General features: G+C 47.0%; 1 protein-coding gene across 50 annotated transcripts in view; it reads right to left on the bottom strand.

The window, feature by feature from the left end:
* Positions 1-18,269, bottom strand: part of IRAG1 (inositol 1,4,5-triphosphate receptor associated 1) — a 125,609-nt gene that overhangs the window by 63,318 nt on the left and 44,022 nt on the right. For 29 of the 50 annotated variants that reach the window (XM_077963352.1, XM_077963381.1, XM_077963370.1 and 26 more), the window contains 2 exons: positions 2,704-2,810; positions 2,074-2,144 (listed from right to left, as the gene is read on the bottom strand). In XM_077963352.1, the coding sequence (XP_077819478.1) occupies positions 2,074-2,144; positions 2,704-2,810 (178 nt within the window). Of the gene's footprint in view, positions 1-2,073; positions 2,145-2,703; positions 2,811-4,210; positions 4,727-18,269 lie in introns of those variants that run through there. The other 21 variants (XM_077963383.1, XM_077963382.1, XM_077963374.1 and 18 more) reach the window with 2 other exon arrangements.

Here is an 18,269-nt window from a genome sequence, read left to right as displayed (position 1 = left end):
CCTGTGGTCCTCCATCACAAATGGTCCTGGAGCCATCTCAGGTTCACAGAATTTTCCTAAACTCTGTTGGGAAGGGAAGGTCACCCAGGAGCCCTACCTCTGGTGCCATCTGCACCCCCAGTGCATTCCTGTTTCCGGTCTGTTTCTTTCACAAGCTAATGCGCTTAAGGTTTGTGAATAAAAGAAGGAGACCAAAGATCATCGGCCACGGCCACAACCCCGTGACCACCTTCCCTCCACTCACATTGTTCACGCCCGTTTTTCTCCAAAACTGCCCCTCTGGATGAGGTGGGTGAATGGCACCACCTCTCACTTGGCTGCTCAGGATCACGGGAGTCATTCCCCACTTCTCCCTCCCCCAACATCCAATCAGTTGATCAAGTCCTCCCTGCATTTACCTATAAACATCTCTGGAGCCTGTTCCTCATCTCCATTCTTGCTCATTAGCTTTTTTTTTTTTTTTTTTTTTTTTGAGACAGAGTCTCACTCTGCGGCCCAGGCTGGAGTGCAGTGGCACAATCTCGGCTCACTGCAACCTCCACCTCCTGGGTTCAAGTGATTCTCCTGCCTCAGCCTCGCTAGCACTCATTAGCTCTTACCTGGACAACTATGTCTGCCACCTAAGAGGTCCCTGCCCTCAGGCAAGCCCCTCCGTCCTATCCCCCACTGCCTATCAGAGTGGCTATCAGAGCCATATCTGGCCAAGCCATTCTCTACCTCATCTCATGGGGATTTCTCATGCTCCTCAGTGTGGCATCCAAACCCCAAACTGATCTCAGCCGATCTTGCTGGCCCCACATACTCCCGAGTCCCTCCACTTCAGCCCTGCTGGAGTGAACAGCTCCCATTTCGCCTCCATCAGGTTCTATTCTTCTTTGGGCAGCAGCTCCTTGGTTTTCACTTGGTAAAAACCCCTCTGATTCCCCATTAGCTAACCCCCCTCCCCTGTGCCAAGAGTGGGAATGTGGACCAGTCTTGGCCAATCAATGAACCCAATCCTCTTGGCCACAGAGATTGGCTCAGGGACGGCCATGTGAAGCCATTGAGAGGCAATCCTGGTGTGGAGTATATGGGGAAGAGGAACTCTCCACTGATGGGGCGTGAGCTTGGAGTTGCTGGTAGCTGTTGGCTACCATGTGTTGAAGAGTCTGCCAAGAAGAAAGCTAACACACAAGAAAAAAGGTTCAAGAGATGGAATAGGACAATTGCTAATAATCCACTTTGAGCACCTGGATCTAGCACTACCTGAAATCACAAGTGCTGGCTTTTGTAAATTTTTTTTTGGTGTGAGGTAGTTTGAGTTGGGTTTCTATCATTTGAAAAAGTCCCAATTGGTACACATGGCAGAGTTTCAGTTGCCAGCAACACGCTCCATGGAGGTTCCTGCTCTTTCAGTGTGTTTCATATTCCCCCTGGCATGCCCTTCCTCCCTCACCTATCTGTCCAGCTCTCTAAGGCACAACTCAAGGTATTCCTCCTCTGGAATACCTTCCTAAAACTTCCTCTCCCCAGAGAGACTTGCTTGGTCCCCTTCTTGCCTTGGCTGGCCTAGCTCTTCTGTGCAGTCCCTTATCATACAGGGTCCCAATTATCTGCTCATTTCTCAGTCTCTTCATAGTCTATGAGCAGCATTAAGGCAGTGACCAACTCTGTATGATATCTATGTTCCAACAGCCCAGGGCAGATCGTGAGCCACCATCTGGGGATGAGCAGATGACCAGGGTAGCCGGCCTTACACTCAGGCACCCACTCCAACCTGGATGTGGGCCTCTCTAGCAGAGGCTGGAGGACTCTGCCCCCTAAACCTCAGAAACAAGCTTCACTCAGCTGTTCTTTCTTTCTTTCTTTGACTTCTGCATCTTCCTCTTCGTGCCCTGGTCTTGTCTTTTGAGCAACGAAAACTGAATTAAATATGTTTCTCCTAGACCCAGATGGGCTGATCTACCCTGTCTTGTTGGGCATATAGGGAGGGACCACCTTGAAGAGAAGGAGAGAGTAAGGGGTCAAGCCCAGCCATGCTGCCAGACCTCAGTCTTTCTACTCAAACATGACTTAGATTGCCCTGGTCCTTACCCACAGATGTCAGGGAGGCAGTGGACACCTTCAAGTGTCTGTGAGAAGGCCTCTTGTGGGGACTGTGAACTCTGAAAGACAGAACAGTCATCTTGTTCAGAAAATCAATCCACGACTTGAAAATAGGTGAAAAGATGCCTGTATATTATTTCTTTCTTTCTTTTTTCTTTTTTTTTTTTTTTTGAGACTAAATTTTACTCTGTCGCCCAGGCTGGAGTGCAGTGGCGTGATCTCGGCTCACTGCAGCCTCTGCCTTCCAGGTTCAAGTGATTCTCCTGTCTCAGCCTCCTGAGTATCTGAGACTACAGGCATGCACCACCACACCCAGCTAATTTTTGTATTTTTAGTAGAGATGGGGTTTCACCATGTCAGCCAGGTTGGTCTCGAACTCCTGACCTCGAACTCCCCTGCGGTGATTTATGCTTTTCTTAAAGACTAGCCCTTTCCATGGGAGGCCAAGAAATGGAAAAATTCCAATTTCTCTCTCATATTTTGAAAAACTGCTTGATTATAGTTTAGTCAATAAAATGATACAAGAAAAAAGAAAAGATTTATTTAAAAATATAGCTGTCAGATCCTCATGTTCTAGGACATATTGTTCGTCACAATGCAAGGATCAGGCACCTGTACCTGTTGGCCAGGTTTTTGTCAGTTTCTCCTTCTGGTGAAGTGGCATCCCCAGTCAGGACAATCGTGGGGGGTGGACTGTAAGATATCCCTGTGGTAGGAGGACCCTGCTGGTTTAGAACAAAAACACAGAGTTAGGCTTGGGCTGGTGGGAGCTTCCAGGGGCAGGAGCCGGAGCATTTATTCTCACATCATGATGATCAGAGCCATCTTGATTAGGGGACAAATGCAGTTTACTCTTTATTCCCCCAGCCTTATTGAGGTATAGTTGACAAATAAAAATTGTATATATTCAAGGCATACGATGTGATGTTTTCATTACCTCGATACAATGTTTTTATACAATGTCATATATTCCAGGCATACAGTGTGATGTTTTGATGTGAAATGATTACCACGGTCAGGCTAACTAATATATCCACCAACTCACATAGTTACCTTTTTGTATAGTGGACAATACTTAGCAAATTCCAAGTACACAATACATTATGCTGTACATTAGATCCCCAGAACATATTCATCTCATAACTGAAATATTAAGTTGAATCCTTTGACCAACATCTCCCCATTTCTCCCACCCCCAGTCACTGGCAACCACCATTCTACTCTCTGTTTCTGCAAGTTTGACCTTTTTAGATTCTACATATAAGTGAGATCATGCAATATTGTCTTGCTGTGCCTGGCTTATTTCACTTAGCATAATGTCCTGCAGGTTCACCCACATGGTTGCAAATGGTGGGATTTCCTTCTTTTTTAAAAGCTGAATAATATCCTTGTGTGTGTGTATGTGTGTGTATACAGATACAATATTCTATTGTGTATATATTTTTCACATTTTTTAATTCATCCATTGACAGACATTTAGATTGTTTCCATACCTTGTCTATTGTGAATAGTGCACACATACAGGTTATTTGGTTTACTCAGAAAACAAAAAAGATAGGCAGTTTCTCCTTTATTCCCCCAGCAGGCTCTCACCTGAGCTTAACACAGTTCACTATTCATGCATTAAGATTAGGGACACTACAAGCTATCCCTCGTTAGTTCTCACTAGCAATGCAGGAAAAGAACTATACAGAGTCCTCAGATTGAGGCCAGCCTGGCTGGGGAAGAATGATGGCCTGGAGAAAACGTAGTGGCACCCACACACCCCTGATGTTCCATGACAGTCCTACCTTTGGGTAACTTTGACATTTCAGTAATCGTAATTTGTTAGAAGAGACTCTTTTGGAGTTCTCTCTTAGGTCCCTCCATCAACTTAAGAGGGTGCCTGTCATTTTCCTTCTCCTCCTTCCCACCCCCTTGACTGGCGTGTGCTGCCACTGCTCCCTCTGTGAGCACCCGACTGCCTTCGCCAAAGACCTGCCTCCGAGCGCCTCAGAGTCGCTGCCACCTCCACTATTGGTGCTGCCTCCTGCAGCTTCAAAGCAGTGGGTACCCACTGTCCCTACTGCCACTTTCCCTGGGGGGCCAAATCCTTCTAGAGCCCCTGCACATGAAATGTTTTCACCTCCACTAGCCCTGCTGGTGGAGGGTGCTGCCGATGGGCTGGAGCCTCTGGCAGAGCCAGGCTGTGTTCTTGAGCCCTCGATGCGCAGGTGTTGGTTCCCTGCAAGGTAGGGAGGAGGCCCGCTCTCCTTTTCACATTATGCCTTGTTGTGAAATGGGTCTCATACTGCTATCTGGACTTCTTAAGTCCCACAATTTTAGTGAACCCAGCTTTTCCCATTTTCATTTTTCATCTCTTCCCTTGTTTGGCCCCAAGCATAAGGCCACATGAGCTGGAGAAGTCTGGGTGAGAGTCCAGCCTGGGGAGCACCATGCTGCTTCTCTTGTGGAAAGGATGCTTTTATGTGGAAACTCAGAGCCAGATCCTTGAGGAGATGTTCATGGGGCTCTGTGTTCTTATCCAGGAGCTCTTCAGTGCAGGGAGCTACAGTGGCTGAAGGAAAAGGAGGCACTCAGAATCTCCCGGGACACGGAAGGGAAGCTTGGGCTGTGTAGAAGCAGTAGGAAGCAGCATTGCCTATTGGAAGAGTCAGACAAACCTGGGCTCAAATTTAAACTACTAGCTGTGTGTCGTGGACAAGTTATTTAACCTCTCTATGCTCCATGATTATAAAGTCTAACTTACAAGGTTAGTGTGAAGATTAAAAATAACATTGATAAGGTACCTACTGCATGATTGATATTTTTATTTATTTAATTTATTTAGTATGGAGAGGGACTCTCACTCTGTTCCCAGGCTTCAGTGCAGTGCCACAATCATAGCTCGTTGTAGCCTCTGCCTCCTGGGCTCAAGGGATCATCCTGGCTCAGCCTCCTGAGTAGCTGGGACTACAGGTGTGCACCACCATGCCTGGCTGACTTTAAAATTTTTTTCTGCAGAGACAGGGTCTTACCATGTTGGCTAGGCTGGTCTTGAACTTCCAGAATCAAGCGATCTTCCCATGTCTGCCTCTGAAGGCACTGGGATTAAAGGTGTGAGCCACGATGCCAGGCCATGATTGATATTTTTAATGTGCTAGGCTTCTAGCATATGATTAATATTTTAAATAAATGTTTATATTACTTCAGATTTCTTTCTCTTTCATTCAACAAACACTTTATGGTTATCCACCATGTGCCAAAAGCAACTTGAGATATGAAGAGAAGACCCTCAAGGGCTCGGAGTCAAGCAAGGGATACAAGGAAATAACTCATAATAAATATAAGGTAACAAGGGATGGACCACATTCTGTGAAAGTTCAGAGGAAGGAAAAGAAAACTCTTTAGTGAGAGGAGTTGAAGAGGACTCTATAGAGGAGTGGACTTTTGAGCTGGGTCTTGAAGGATGAATAGGAGCTTGCACAGCAAAGATGTTAGAGGACAGGATTCGGCCAAAGGGAATAGCATTAGCAAAAGGCATTACTGGGAATCAGGGATTTGTTAGTGTAGCTGTTGCAGGTGCATGGACTATGACATGTGAGATAGGAGAGGTCAGGGCTAGGGGAAATGTGAAACTACAATAAGAGATTGAGCCAGCTTCTGAAGGACCTTGAAGCTACTCTAATGAGTTTGGTCTTTATGGTTTTGGAGATGGGAAGTCCTGAAGGTTAGGCTTGAGAATAGCTTAACTACCCAAAGGGAAATACAGAAATGTTGACAGCAGATCATCCATGCATCCCTCTATTCATACTGGTTGAGATGACAGAAGAGGCCCAGTTATTAGAATATCCATCATCCCCTATAGGAATTCTGAGGAGTTCCCTGGTAAATTGGAGCTGTGTCACTCTCCATTTGGAAACCTAGAGTTGGCCAAGAGGGAGTGACGAGAAGTCGGCATGGTGCTTGTGGCTGAAACCAAGACTGGCTGACCTGTCCTCATGACCCCAGAGCTCCGGTCCCTCCGAGGACAGATACCCATGCTTCTGTCAAGGACTCCAAGGACTCCCCCTAGAAGAGACATCCAGGGAGTTTTCTAAAAAGCAACAACTCATTCTCTGGATAGTATGCCTTGAGGGGCTGGTGACAAGCTTGTCCTCCTGTGGCTTTATCCCTCCGTTCCTATAAGGGTACAATGGCCAAAGGCCTGCTCTGTCTCACAGGAAGATTATGCAAGTAAAAAGAAATGACGAATGTGTATACACTTTGGTAAGTGTCATATGGTCTATAAGTACCCTTGAGTCATGATCATTATTAAAATTAACGGTGGTTCTATTCAAGGTGAGCCAGTTTTTCCCATCTTTTGTCCAGTGGGCTCCCTTGGTGGGAGGCCAGCAAGCAGCAGAGAAGCTGGGGATTTCCAGGGGACCAGAAGGGAGGTGGAACAATGATCTGGGGTCCTGAGGACATGCAGTGGAACAGTATTCACACGGGCTGGGGAGGTTAAGAAGGGGAAGCAGCGTGTCAAATGGCAGGTGGCCAGATAGAGGGGGCAGCAGGCAGGGCCAGGGGCAGGTGCCAAGCTTAATGGGAGAGCCAGGGAAGAAGAAGGAATAGGGAATTTTCTACTGTGTGGGTTTTCTGGTGAGTAGGAAGAGCTGAAGTCTTTCCAGAGGAATCTCTTCACATCATTAAAAAGGAGTAGCATTAGCAAAAGGCATTACTGGGAATCAGGGATTTGTCAGTGTTTCTGGCAGGTGTGATCTCTTGGATGTCAATTGAGATGAGCATCCTCTGACACATATTCTGAGCTCAGAGGTGCAAATTAGAGACCCATGTGCCTGTTTGCTAGCAGTGTTTACAAGTTTTTAAATTAGTTATCAATGTTCCATAATTGTAAGAATTCACATAAAGGTCTGGATAGCCTGCTTTTCCTTAAACTGAAAGATCAAACAATCTTGGGCCCACATTTCTGCAGAGTAACCCGGTTTGAGCTATCCTAAATTGGCTTCCTTCAGTGATTTGTGCTCAAAGGCATCTGAGTTACTGCCCTGTGTCATGTAGTTTTCATCCTGGCCTGGTTTTCTAGAGCACAGGAGGTTTGTGCTTAAAATCTCTCCCGCCCACATCATCTGGGCAGCCTCATGCCTATCACCATGGGAACGCCAATGGAAACTCTGACTGTGCTTATAGCATGCACGGGCTTCTTTCCCTGGATTTTATTCTGACCGTGAAAATTTGAGCTCTGAAAGTTGCCTTTTTCATGTCTGTCATATTTAGAGAATTTCTTTCTTGTATGAGTCCTCTGATGAACAAGAAGAAATGCATTTTGGCTAAAATATCATTTTTACGTGCATTCTATCATATGGCTTCTACCAACCCTTGTGGTGGGGCTTTACAAACTCCTGGCATGCATTGATGAGGATGAGCTATTTAAAGTGGCAGGAGGGCCAAGCGTGAGCTAACTCCATGTTGTAGTCTGAAAAAATAATTGTGGTGGTATTAGGAGAGTTACAGTATGTATCCATTTCTAAGAGTTTCATATATTCAGGCTGCAAAATAAGTAAAATACATATTTTATTTTATTTATTTATTTATTTTGAGATGGAGTCTCACTCTGTCTCCCAGGCTGGAGTGCAGTGGCATGATCTTGGCTCACTGCAACCTCTGCCTCCTGGTCAAGCAGTTCTCATGCCTCAGCCTCCCGAGTAGCTGGAACTATAGGCATGCACCACCATGCCCAGCTAATTTTTATATTTTTAGTAGAGATGGGGTTTCACCGTATGGATCAGGCTGGTCTCCAACTCCTGGCCTACAGTAATCTGCCCACCTTGGCCTCCTAAAGTGCTGGGATTACAGGTGTGAGCCACCACCCCTGGCCTTTGTTTATTTATTTTTAATCTTATTGACACTATCTACTTCTCAAAGCGATTTAAAGTAACCAACAATAAAATATAAGACATGAAAACATGAGACTATATAAATGCGGGAATGATGGATGATTTGACAAACATAAATATCCCGCAGACAAAGAGAAGCTCATGCTCCTAACTGTCTATGATTGGGGGTTGTGGTTAAACTATTTGCCCTGAAACCTAATGAAGCCGTGATCCATGTGGCCCAGTCTCTGAGAAGGCTCGCCTTACAGAACTGTTCAACAGAAACAAAACAAACATAGAAGGAACTTCTTTCTGTACTCTCACCTTTCAAACGACATGGAAGGGGAACAAATCTTCACTCCCATCCTCACCTCTCCTCTGCCTTTTTCTCTTTGCTTCACTTTTCTCATGCCCTGCTCTCTGCTGACTCTTCCCCTGCTTGCCTCGCTGCTCAGATCCTCTGTCTACCTTCTCTCTCAATTTCTCCCGCTCCAGCCTTTACTCCCGCAGCTCCATCTAGTTATTTTTTGTGCAGATTATCTTCATTTGTTCGTATGATTGACTCATAAACATTTACTGAAGAGTCTTGCAAAGCAAAGAACTTCTCGGAGAAGAGAGGGGCACTGGGCTGGCAGTGATCAGATTCTGTTTGGCATCCAAGAAAGGCATGTAGCCTGTGAACACTCCCACATTATTGGACCTTATTCTGTCCATTCATCCAGCAAACATTCATTGAATGCCTGTTGTGGCCAGGGTCTATGCTAGGGTCTGGGGAGACAAAGGTGAACTGGGCAGGCCTCTGCAATGCTTCTCATTCATTAGCATGATGGAATGGGGAGAGAAGGGGAAGTAACCTCCACTGTTATTACTAATAGTGCCCTTGGTGTTGATACCTACCAGGTAAATGGGTACAAGGCACTGGAGTGAGCTGCCTTCCGATAGAAACTTTCTCTGCTTGCTGGCTAATGGCTACTTGAAGCAAAGCTCTCCTAACTGTAGGCACCTCACTGGGGAGGAGGACCAGGGCAGAGGTGCCCACACAAAAAGGCAGAAAGAAGCCATGGGTGGCAAGTGCCAAGCATGTAACCGCAGACACTCACAATTCTAAGTGGCTTACAAGGCAGGAAGCATAAAGCAATCGGGGGAAATCCTCTAATCCCTTGATGGAACATCCTGGAAGGCTCTTCACGCTTGCCTTCTAATGTGTGCAAAATACCCAAGTCATAAAATCATAGTGTTATTTCCCTCATCAGCTCACAGAATCATTGAGCAGGCTCTGGGCGACTTCTCCTTTTCTGCAAAACTGTTTTTGTGGGAACATTCAGGTCTTGTGGGGGCTGTTTTTCACTCTGTCAGGGACTGGGGAGACAGTAATCCAGGAGAGAGTGTGTGGGAAGATTCTAGGGGCCCTCTGGGGTGAATTCTGCCAGATTTTAACGCAGTGCACACACGTATCCCTGCTCCCATTCTGAGCTGCCAAGCACAAGGCAGGCATTCAAGAAAGCTTGGGAGAACCGTGAGACCAAGTATCACTGGCCAGGCAACTTACTGGCTTAGGGGCTTCCGGGCCTCAGGCTCAGAAGTCACACCACCTTATGGCATACTTTTTAGCTGTATAACCTTGGGCAAGTTACCTTGCCTCTCTGTGCCTCTGTTACCTAATCTGTAATGGAACTATCTCACAGGGTAGTTATAAGAATCAAAGAGGTTGATATAGAAATAGGATTTCTGGATAAAGCACAGGATGTCCCTGTTATATTTGAATTTCAAATGTACAACAAATAACTTTTTAGTATAAGTGTGTCTCAAATATTCCATGGACATAACTGTATTATTTCTCTCTCTCTCTCTCTCTCTCTCTCTCTCTCTCTCTCTCTCCTGAATCTTGCTACGTGCCCAGGCTGGTCTCAAATTTCTGGGCTCAGGTGATCCTCTCACCTGAGTAGCTGGGACTGCAGGTGTGAGCCACCATGTACAGCACATAATCATATTTTCATTTGCCAAATCTGGTAACCCTAGATGGCAAGCCTGTGGAAGGGCACCTAGCACTGAGCAAATGCTCACTAAGCATTAGATGTTATGTTCCCTTATTATTCCCTTTGGGATTGAATTAATGACTTTGGCATTTGGTTTGGAGAAGATTGTTGCTCTTAGTTCTGGGTCTCATCAACCATTTGGAGTTAAATTGGGAGGGTCCAGCATCTCTCCTGCGGCTTCTGACCACATAAGCCCAAGTGATGAAGGACCCACCTCCAAGGCCACCTTCACCTGGCTCCACTCCCTCTCTCACCCTCTGCTTCTCAAACCAATCAATGCCCTTCCTGGGTTACAGACATGGAAGCACAGAAACAAACGTGGCTAGAGGGAAGTGGCAGTTACTCAGGTCCACTGTACGGTGGGCCCTGTCCCAGACCCTCCTTGTGTTCTCACCGAATCCTCCCAGAAACTCAGTGAGTAAACCTCAGTACACCATCTACAAATTGGGGGTGATAATACCTCTGGCACTCATAGAACTGTGAAGAGGAAATGAGAAGATGAAAGTGCAGGCCACGAGCGTGGAGTAGAAGATTGATATCTTTCTTTTTTCTCTTCTGCTTTTCTATTTTGATCTCCACTTTATCAATGCAAAAATTGACTTGTCCAGGGCTGTGCCACTTGTAAATAGTGGAAGTGACTGAACACAGGCTGTGTCCTTCCCATGACACCATGCTGCTCTTACAGCTGCATCCCCAGTCTTTGGTCTCACCTCCCCTGGTTCCCGGTGCCCTGCTGGCCTCTGACACTCTTATTCTTCCAAGCTGCACTCTCCTTCGCAGAGGGTACCTCTTCCTCCAGGAAGCCTTCAAACCAGCACGAGGCTGAACACACAGCTGGAGAAAGGGACAGCAGGGGCAGAGGATGCCCTTGGTTCACTGCCCTTCTCGCTCATCCGTGGGCCCAGTCTCCCTGGGGGTCCATTTCCCTTCCCTGGAATCAGCCAAGCACTGAGGGCTGGGTCATCTCCCAGAAGCTCACCCTCGAATAAGCCAGCAAGCCACATTTTGTTCTCCTTAAATAAATCTTATAGAAACATTTCAATGTTTATTTCACTCATAAATTCTCAGGAATGCACAATAGTTTTCCTAACTGCCTGGGCACAGGGATAAATATAGGCCAGTGTCATAGATGGGAATATTAGCTTCCTTTCCCCAGAGTCACACGGCTAGGCTCAGGCTAGGAAACCGTAAGGAATAGCCCCAGCCCCAGCTCCAGTCCACTCCAGCACAGGCAGGCATTGGGGGTTTAGATCCTGTAGATGGGCACTGGCAGATAGCCCAGGAGAGGAGGACCCGCTGGGAGGCAACGCGGGCTAGTGAAGAAGTCCGGTAGGCCTAGACCAGAATCCCACCTGGGTGACCTTGGGCAAGTTACTAGTTACCAAACTTCTCTTTCATGGTCTAAAACATTATATAGAGCTAATAATCACTATTCTCTAGGCTTGTTTTAAGTATTAAATGAGAGAAAGCAATAATAATGACAGTGAAGGTGCTGGTGGTGAGTGGGCACTGTGAGACTGTATCCCCAGATCCCTGTCTTATAGCCTGGAGGGCAAACAGGGACTGCCTTGGTAGAGAGGAGATCCAGCAGCAAAAGCAGCCAGTGCTCTTACAATAGGATAAAAGGACTCTCTGGGCCGGGCGTGGTGGTTCACACCTGTAATCCCAGCACTCTGGGAGGCCAAGGTGGGTGGATCACAAGGTCAGGAGATCGAGACCATCCTGGCTAACACAGTGAAACTTCGTCTCTACTAAAAATACAAAAACAAAATTAGCCGGGCATGGTGGTGGTCACCTGTACTCCCAGCTACTCGGGAGGCTGAGGTGGGAGAATGGTGTAAACCCCGGAGGTGGAGCTTACAGTGAGCCAAGATCACACCACTGCACTCCAACCTGGGTGACAGAGCGAGACTCCATTTCAAAATAATAATAATAATAATAATAATCTCTGGGGACTTGAAAGAAAATTATTATCCCAGCGGCAAGTCCTAGGGGCACAGGAGAGAGCAGAAGTGACTCTGCTGAGGTCTGCTGGACATGGGACTCCTCCCTGCCAAGCACAGAGGGCCAGTTCCCTGGCTCCCCGAAGGCTCCACGGTGTCCTCCCTTGCACCAAGGGCCTGCCCTGCCTCTGGTGGATCCTCTTTCCTGCCATTGTGCATTTATTTCTAGAAGTCAGGGATAAAGAACAACTGCCTTGTTGATCACTGTTTTTACTCTCATACCAACAGACTCTGGGAGTGTGGAAAAGCACACAATGTGTGTTAGCTTTATTCCAAGGAGAGTAACTCAGCTAATAGTTCATCCATCATATCTTCTATCCTCCCTTCCTTCCTCCCTTCCTAACACTACTCCACCCTCCATTTATTCTGCTTTTTAACGCAGTCATTTAATTATCTAGCCAGCCAATTATCTACCCAACCTATCACAACACAATCAAGCATCCATCCACCTTTCTACCTATCCCTCCCTCCCTCCCTCCCTCCTTCCCTGAGCTCCCACCGCAAGCTGGAGCCTATGCTTATGGGTGGAGATACACATGTGAAAGGCACAGTCTGTGGCCCCCAAGTAGCTCACACATAGCCCGATGTGGGGAGACAGAAAAACAAACAACAGCAATCTGTTTCATTTGCTTACAATAGGAACTAAGGGAAAATAATTGTAATATGCATTTCTGACTGTCCGTAACCATCAACATTTCTAAAACACTTTTTGCCTTGTTTTAGGCACCTCCACAGCTAAATTCTCACAGCTCTTACCCTGTGACCAGAACCACTAGAGGCCAGCCTGGTGGAACTGTCCTCTTGAGCTCTTTTTCATAAGGATGGGGCATCAAGCACCTGCTTCCCATGCCTGGGGCCTCTGGTATCCTTGCCAGGGCCAGGAAAGGAAGGACAACCTGGCAGGATGACATCAGCAGGAAACTTGAGTTTGAATCTCCATTTGACCATAGCACAGCTAGGTGATCTTTGACAATTACATAAACTCTCAGAGACTCCATTTCTTCATTTATAAAATAGAGATAATAATATCTACCTTGGAGGGATTAGACCACGTACCAGGTGCCCAGTATTTGCTACCATTATCTTGTATACCAGATACTAATATTTTACTGATAATTTATTTTATTTTATTGAAGGCCTTAATTGAGGCTGTTCTTGCACAGGATGTGATAAGTGGAAATGAACTCAGAATATGAATTCAGAATCCTCGATGGAAGCATCCAAGTACTTCCTGGTTTCTGATGATTACAGTGCCCTTACCTGCCTCAGTTTTCTCATCTATAAAGTGGGATAACAGTCATGCCTGTGTCTTGGAGTTGTTGTGAGTTGTTATGTGTAAAGTGCCTAGAGCAGTGCCTGGCACATGGGAGGCACCGTATGAGGGTTCTCACTGGGAAAATTGGGGGGCAAGGGGATCCCTACTCTACACAGTCCTTACCAGGTTCCAGGTGTTTTACATGCTTTGTCTGTTTCTTCTTCTTCTCATTCCTGACAGATAATTGGTCCTTTGGGTCATATAACTTTTCTCCAGTGGGGGAGCGCACACGGTTCCCAAGGAGTTTCCAGGGAGGTATAGGCAGAACCTCTCTGTTGGCCAGTGAGGACAGGGCTTGAATAGCCAAAAGGAGTCAAATGGATAGAGAAGTTGGCAATCTGCCTTCAGCAGTAAAGTATATGGCTAAACTCGAGATATTCCCATAGACAGCACAGAACAAGGCTTCTCCAGGTCCTGATGGGAGAAGGCCGTGGGAGAACACAAGAGCAAATTGGATCTGACAGAACTGGCATTTGGTAGTAAATCTACCAGGAAGTGAGCTTCCTAAGAGCAGGACCTTAGTTAGTTAATGCTCAATAAACATTTGTTGAGCAAAATTCAATAAACATTGACTGAGTAAATGTACTTCATTTCCTCAATTCCATATTTATTGAGTGCCTACCGTGTGTAAGTGCCTCTGTGCTCAAGCTCTATTGCACATAATGGGGTATTTTTGGAATAGAAATAAGAAAACAATTAATTATAGCCCATTTCCTCAGCTTACAACCATTAGACAGTAGAATCAGGCCTTGCTATTTCCTTATTATGTGATTTTCAACAACTGGCTTAACCTTTCCAAGCCTTAGTATCCTCATCTGTGAAATGTACGTAGTCATCACTACCATGTAGGAGTGTGTTCTGAAGGTTAAATGCCTAGAAAACACTATGAACCTGTGTGTTAGTTTCTTTCCCTTCATCTGGATGAGATACCTAACTTCTCTAAATTCACACTTTCATGGGGGTGACTCTCTCTGCTCTGTCTACCTCACAGTGGTTTTGCACTTGCAATGACACATGTGGAAACTTTTTGCAAACTATTTTGTGCTATAGAGACTGAGCACCTCTTGTGAGCTAAGTACTTTGCTCATCACTTTATATATACTATTCTGATCATTAAAGTCAAGCTGACTGGGTTTGAATTTAGCCTCAGTCACTTCCTTAGCTATGTTACTGCATATTACTCTTCTGTGTTTAAATTCTTTATCTGTTAGTGGGAATACTAATAGTATTCCCAGGAGTATTGTCAGAATTAGGTGAGATGATGTAACATACAAAACAAGCCTAATATGGTGCCTGGCACATAGTGAGTTCTCCATAAAGGTTAGCTGTTGTTAGTGGCTATTCCTATAACTCTTAGTTTCTAGATAAGGAAACTGGGGCAAGGTGAATCACTTATCCAAGGTAGCAGTCAAGGATGTGAAGCCTAAGTTCTTCCTGCTCTGCCATGCTGCTTCTACCTCACATTCCTATGAGCCTTTCCTGTACCTTCTGGAACTTCCGGCTGCTTGGTCATCCTCTTCTTCTAAAAGGACAGATGGGTTGACTCTGAGCCCAGCCCACTGACAGAGGATGTAAGCCAGGAAAGGCCTCCTACAACCTTGCTCACTATTTTTACTCTCATGCCAACAGACTTTGGGAGTGTGGAAAAGCACACAATATGTGTTAGCTTTATTCCAAGGAGAGTAACTTTATTCCAAGGAGAGGATATCTACTATCCTCCCTTCCTCCCTCCCTTCCTAACATTAGTCCTCCCTCCATGTCTTCTGCCCTTTAATGCAATCATTTAATCATCTAGCCAGCCAATTATCTACCCAACCCCAGATTTCTTATGGTGGCACTTATGTCAGTCCCCATTTCTGAGCCAAAAGAGGAGGAAGGCTAGCAGCTCCATGGCCAGAGGTTCTAGGTGCTCCACAAGCAGATCCCTTCCTATAAGGGCCACACAAACAGGACTGCTTCTCCAGCGCACACTCCAACCTCATCTTGTTACTTAAAAGTTAGGGGAGGGGTGGGGCGTGGATGCCACTCATCAGTGGAGTGCTGCAGTGACCTTAAGTCACAACAGCTACTGCATAACAGGGCTGAGCATCCATGTCTGCCTAGAGCATCAACGAATGAAACACAACGTAGATGCTCGGGGAGACCCAGAGTGTCTCATGTATGTGGCCTAAACCAGGCAATAGCATGGTGGACTGTGTTTCTAGGAGTCGACGTGACCTTCCCCTTCCTCAATGTGTCCATGCCCCTTCCTCATTCTTCAGCCAAGCAATCAGACAGCCCACTCAGGTTAAAGTTGGGCTGTTTGATTACCTGGCTGAAGGAGAATGAGGAAGGGGCATAGACAGGCATGTGACATGCAGCTTTGGTTGCTGGCCCCATGAGCTTGTGCTCCCGAAGGGCTGGCAGGCAGAAGGGTGGTGCTTTGGCATTCCCCTGACAGCGAGCTCTGAAGTTGGCCCCTCTGAGGTGAGTGCCTTTGGGAACACAGGACAACGTACTGTTGGCCCAGGTCCCAGAGCTCTCACAGAGGACCCAGGGGCAGTAACAGTGCTCAGTGCAGGGTATGGACTAAGCATGGGCTCTGGGGTCAGGCTGCCCGGGCCCAGATCCTGGGCCTGCCACTTATGAGCCGTGTGACCTTGGAGGAAGGTAGTTAATTTCTCTGTGCCTCAGTTTCCTCAGCTATATAATGGGAATGATAATACCTACCATAAGGCTAATTATAGGTTAAATGAGTTAATACGGTAGACAAGTACCTGGCACAGGGTTAGCTATTATTATTAAGTGGCTTTGTGTGCAATGGAGGTAGGGGAGCAGGGGGAGGTGGTAGGTAGCTGGGGTGCTGGAACTGGTGATATGAAGAGGTGAAGTCTGCTTATGAGTTCACACTGATCTGCCGCTGGGGGCTTCTAAAACCCTTTGGAAGAGGATGGGAGTTGTTCAGGTGGAAGCGAGAGCCAATGAAAACTGGGCTCTTTCAGTTAACGTGAGCCTCTTTGTACCCTCAGGTTTACAAGGCACTTCTGAGATGCTGCACTGTCCGGGTGAGTCAGCTTCCTACTGTGGCTGCTGGTCACAGTCCAGGAAATCATCCAGGCCTAGGTAAGATTGCATCTGGAGCCTGGGGCCAGGTCCGGGACCCTACAGTGAGGGGGAGGTGGGCTGGTATGTGTCCTGAGCGGAGGTTAGGAAGGCTCTGAACACTGTCATGGGAGCAAATACTGAAGAAACTAGAGAAAAAGAGACTCTGGGAAGACTCAGAACTGCCTTCCTGCATCTGTAGGACTTCACCCCACTATAGGTTGTATGGAGGGCAGAACCAAGGGAGAGTCTTAGGGGAGGCAGATTCCAGCTTGACCAGGACAGAGCTGGCCAACCAGTGCACAGGCTTCCTTGGGAGGTGGTGAGCTTTTCATTATAGAAATATTCCTACAGATTCCTACACCAGGCCCAGTGGTACATGCCTGTAATCCCAGCACTTTGGGAGGCCGAGGTGGGCAGATCACTTTAGGCCAGGAGTTCGAGACCAGCCTGGCCAACATGGCGAAACCCCATCTCTACTAAAAATACAAAAATTAGCCAGGCATAGTGGTGCAGGCCTGTAGTCCTGGTTACTCGGGAGGCTGAGGCATGAGAATCACTTGAACCTGGGAGACGGAGGTTGCAGTGAGCCGAGATCACACCACTGCACTCCAGCCTGGGTGACAGAGCAAGACTCCATCTCAAAAATAAAAAGATATATTCCTACAGATCCCTGAGACCTACCTCAAGAGATTCCAATTCAGTAGGTCTTGGATGGCTGAGGAATCTGGTATTCAAAAAATTCCCAGGGTGACTGAGTGGGGTTCACATTATAGAGAGCTTTGCCTGCCTAGGCAGAGCTTAGATGGGACCTGGGATTCTTCTAGCACTGGCAGTCTGTCATTCTGTGGTCCCCTAAGGTCCCACGCTTGTGTCCTGACAGCGTCTATTCCTGCTAGAACCCCTTGGCTACAAACTCTTCCCTTTGAGTCTCTCCCTGTTCAAGGGCCAGTGCAGAAAACCCCACTCAGGACGTAGCCTTGCAGAGTACATTGTTGCGGGGCTTTTTTTGTGTGGTATTTGATTGCAGCTTCTGATTAAGGACCTGAAGGGTATGTCTGTCTGTGCATGCATGTGTATCTGCGCATGTGTCTGTGTGTGTGTATGTGTGTGTACATGCAGAAAGAGAAACACGATCTAGTCCTACAGATTTTGTGTTTGTGTGTGAGAAGGCCTCGGCTAGTGCTCATGCCAGTGATGGGAAATAGGGGCTGGGACCTGAGGAATCACAAGTAGGGCTGGACCCCGGGGAGCTGTAAACTTAGAGGGATGCTCTGTTCTTTGCCTGCTTCACAGACTGGGAATTCGGGCAGGATTGGGACTTCCAGCCGAGTCATCCTGGCCAACCCCGCTTCCTTGGCTCCCTGGCCTCAGATGCTCCTAGGGACTCAGGTTCCAACCCCCTGAAGGCTCCAGGCCAGCTCCTGAGGCCTGACCCTCCCGAGGCCGTGACTACCTGAGAAACCCAATGTGGGTTGTCTGGTGGGTGCAATAGTGGGAGAAGCACTTTACCTACCATGCCTGGTTGCCTTCTGAAAAGCTTTGAAATGCCCAGGGCAAGGCAGTAAGGGAAGAGGGCAAAAGAAAGTTGAGTTTGATGTGGACTTTGGTTGGGGAGTCTAAACTGCCCCAGCTTCATGGTCCCTCAGGCTATAGAAGGCACTTGAGGGCTGGGCTGAACAGGCAGAGTCCAGGAGGCAGCAACTAACCCTTGTACTGGGTAACACACAAGAAACCAGCAGCACGGCAAAGTTGACAGACTTGGTCTCAAGTTTCTTGGCCAAGACAAGGTCTCTTGACCAGAACGTAGAGGAGCTGGGATTGAAGCCCAGCTTGGTATGACTGCACAGTTTATATTCTTAAATCCTGTGCTACATGTCCTCCCTGATAG

The sequence above is a fragment of the Macaca mulatta genome, chromosome 14 (assembly GCF_049350105.2).
Source record: "Macaca mulatta isolate MMU2019108-1 chromosome 14, T2T-MMU8v2.0, whole genome shotgun sequence".
NCBI classification, from domain to species: domain Eukaryota; kingdom Metazoa; phylum Chordata; class Mammalia; order Primates; family Cercopithecidae; genus Macaca; species Macaca mulatta.
Note: the sequence above shows the minus strand (reverse complement) of the source record. Positions and strands in the feature narration are given on the sequence as shown.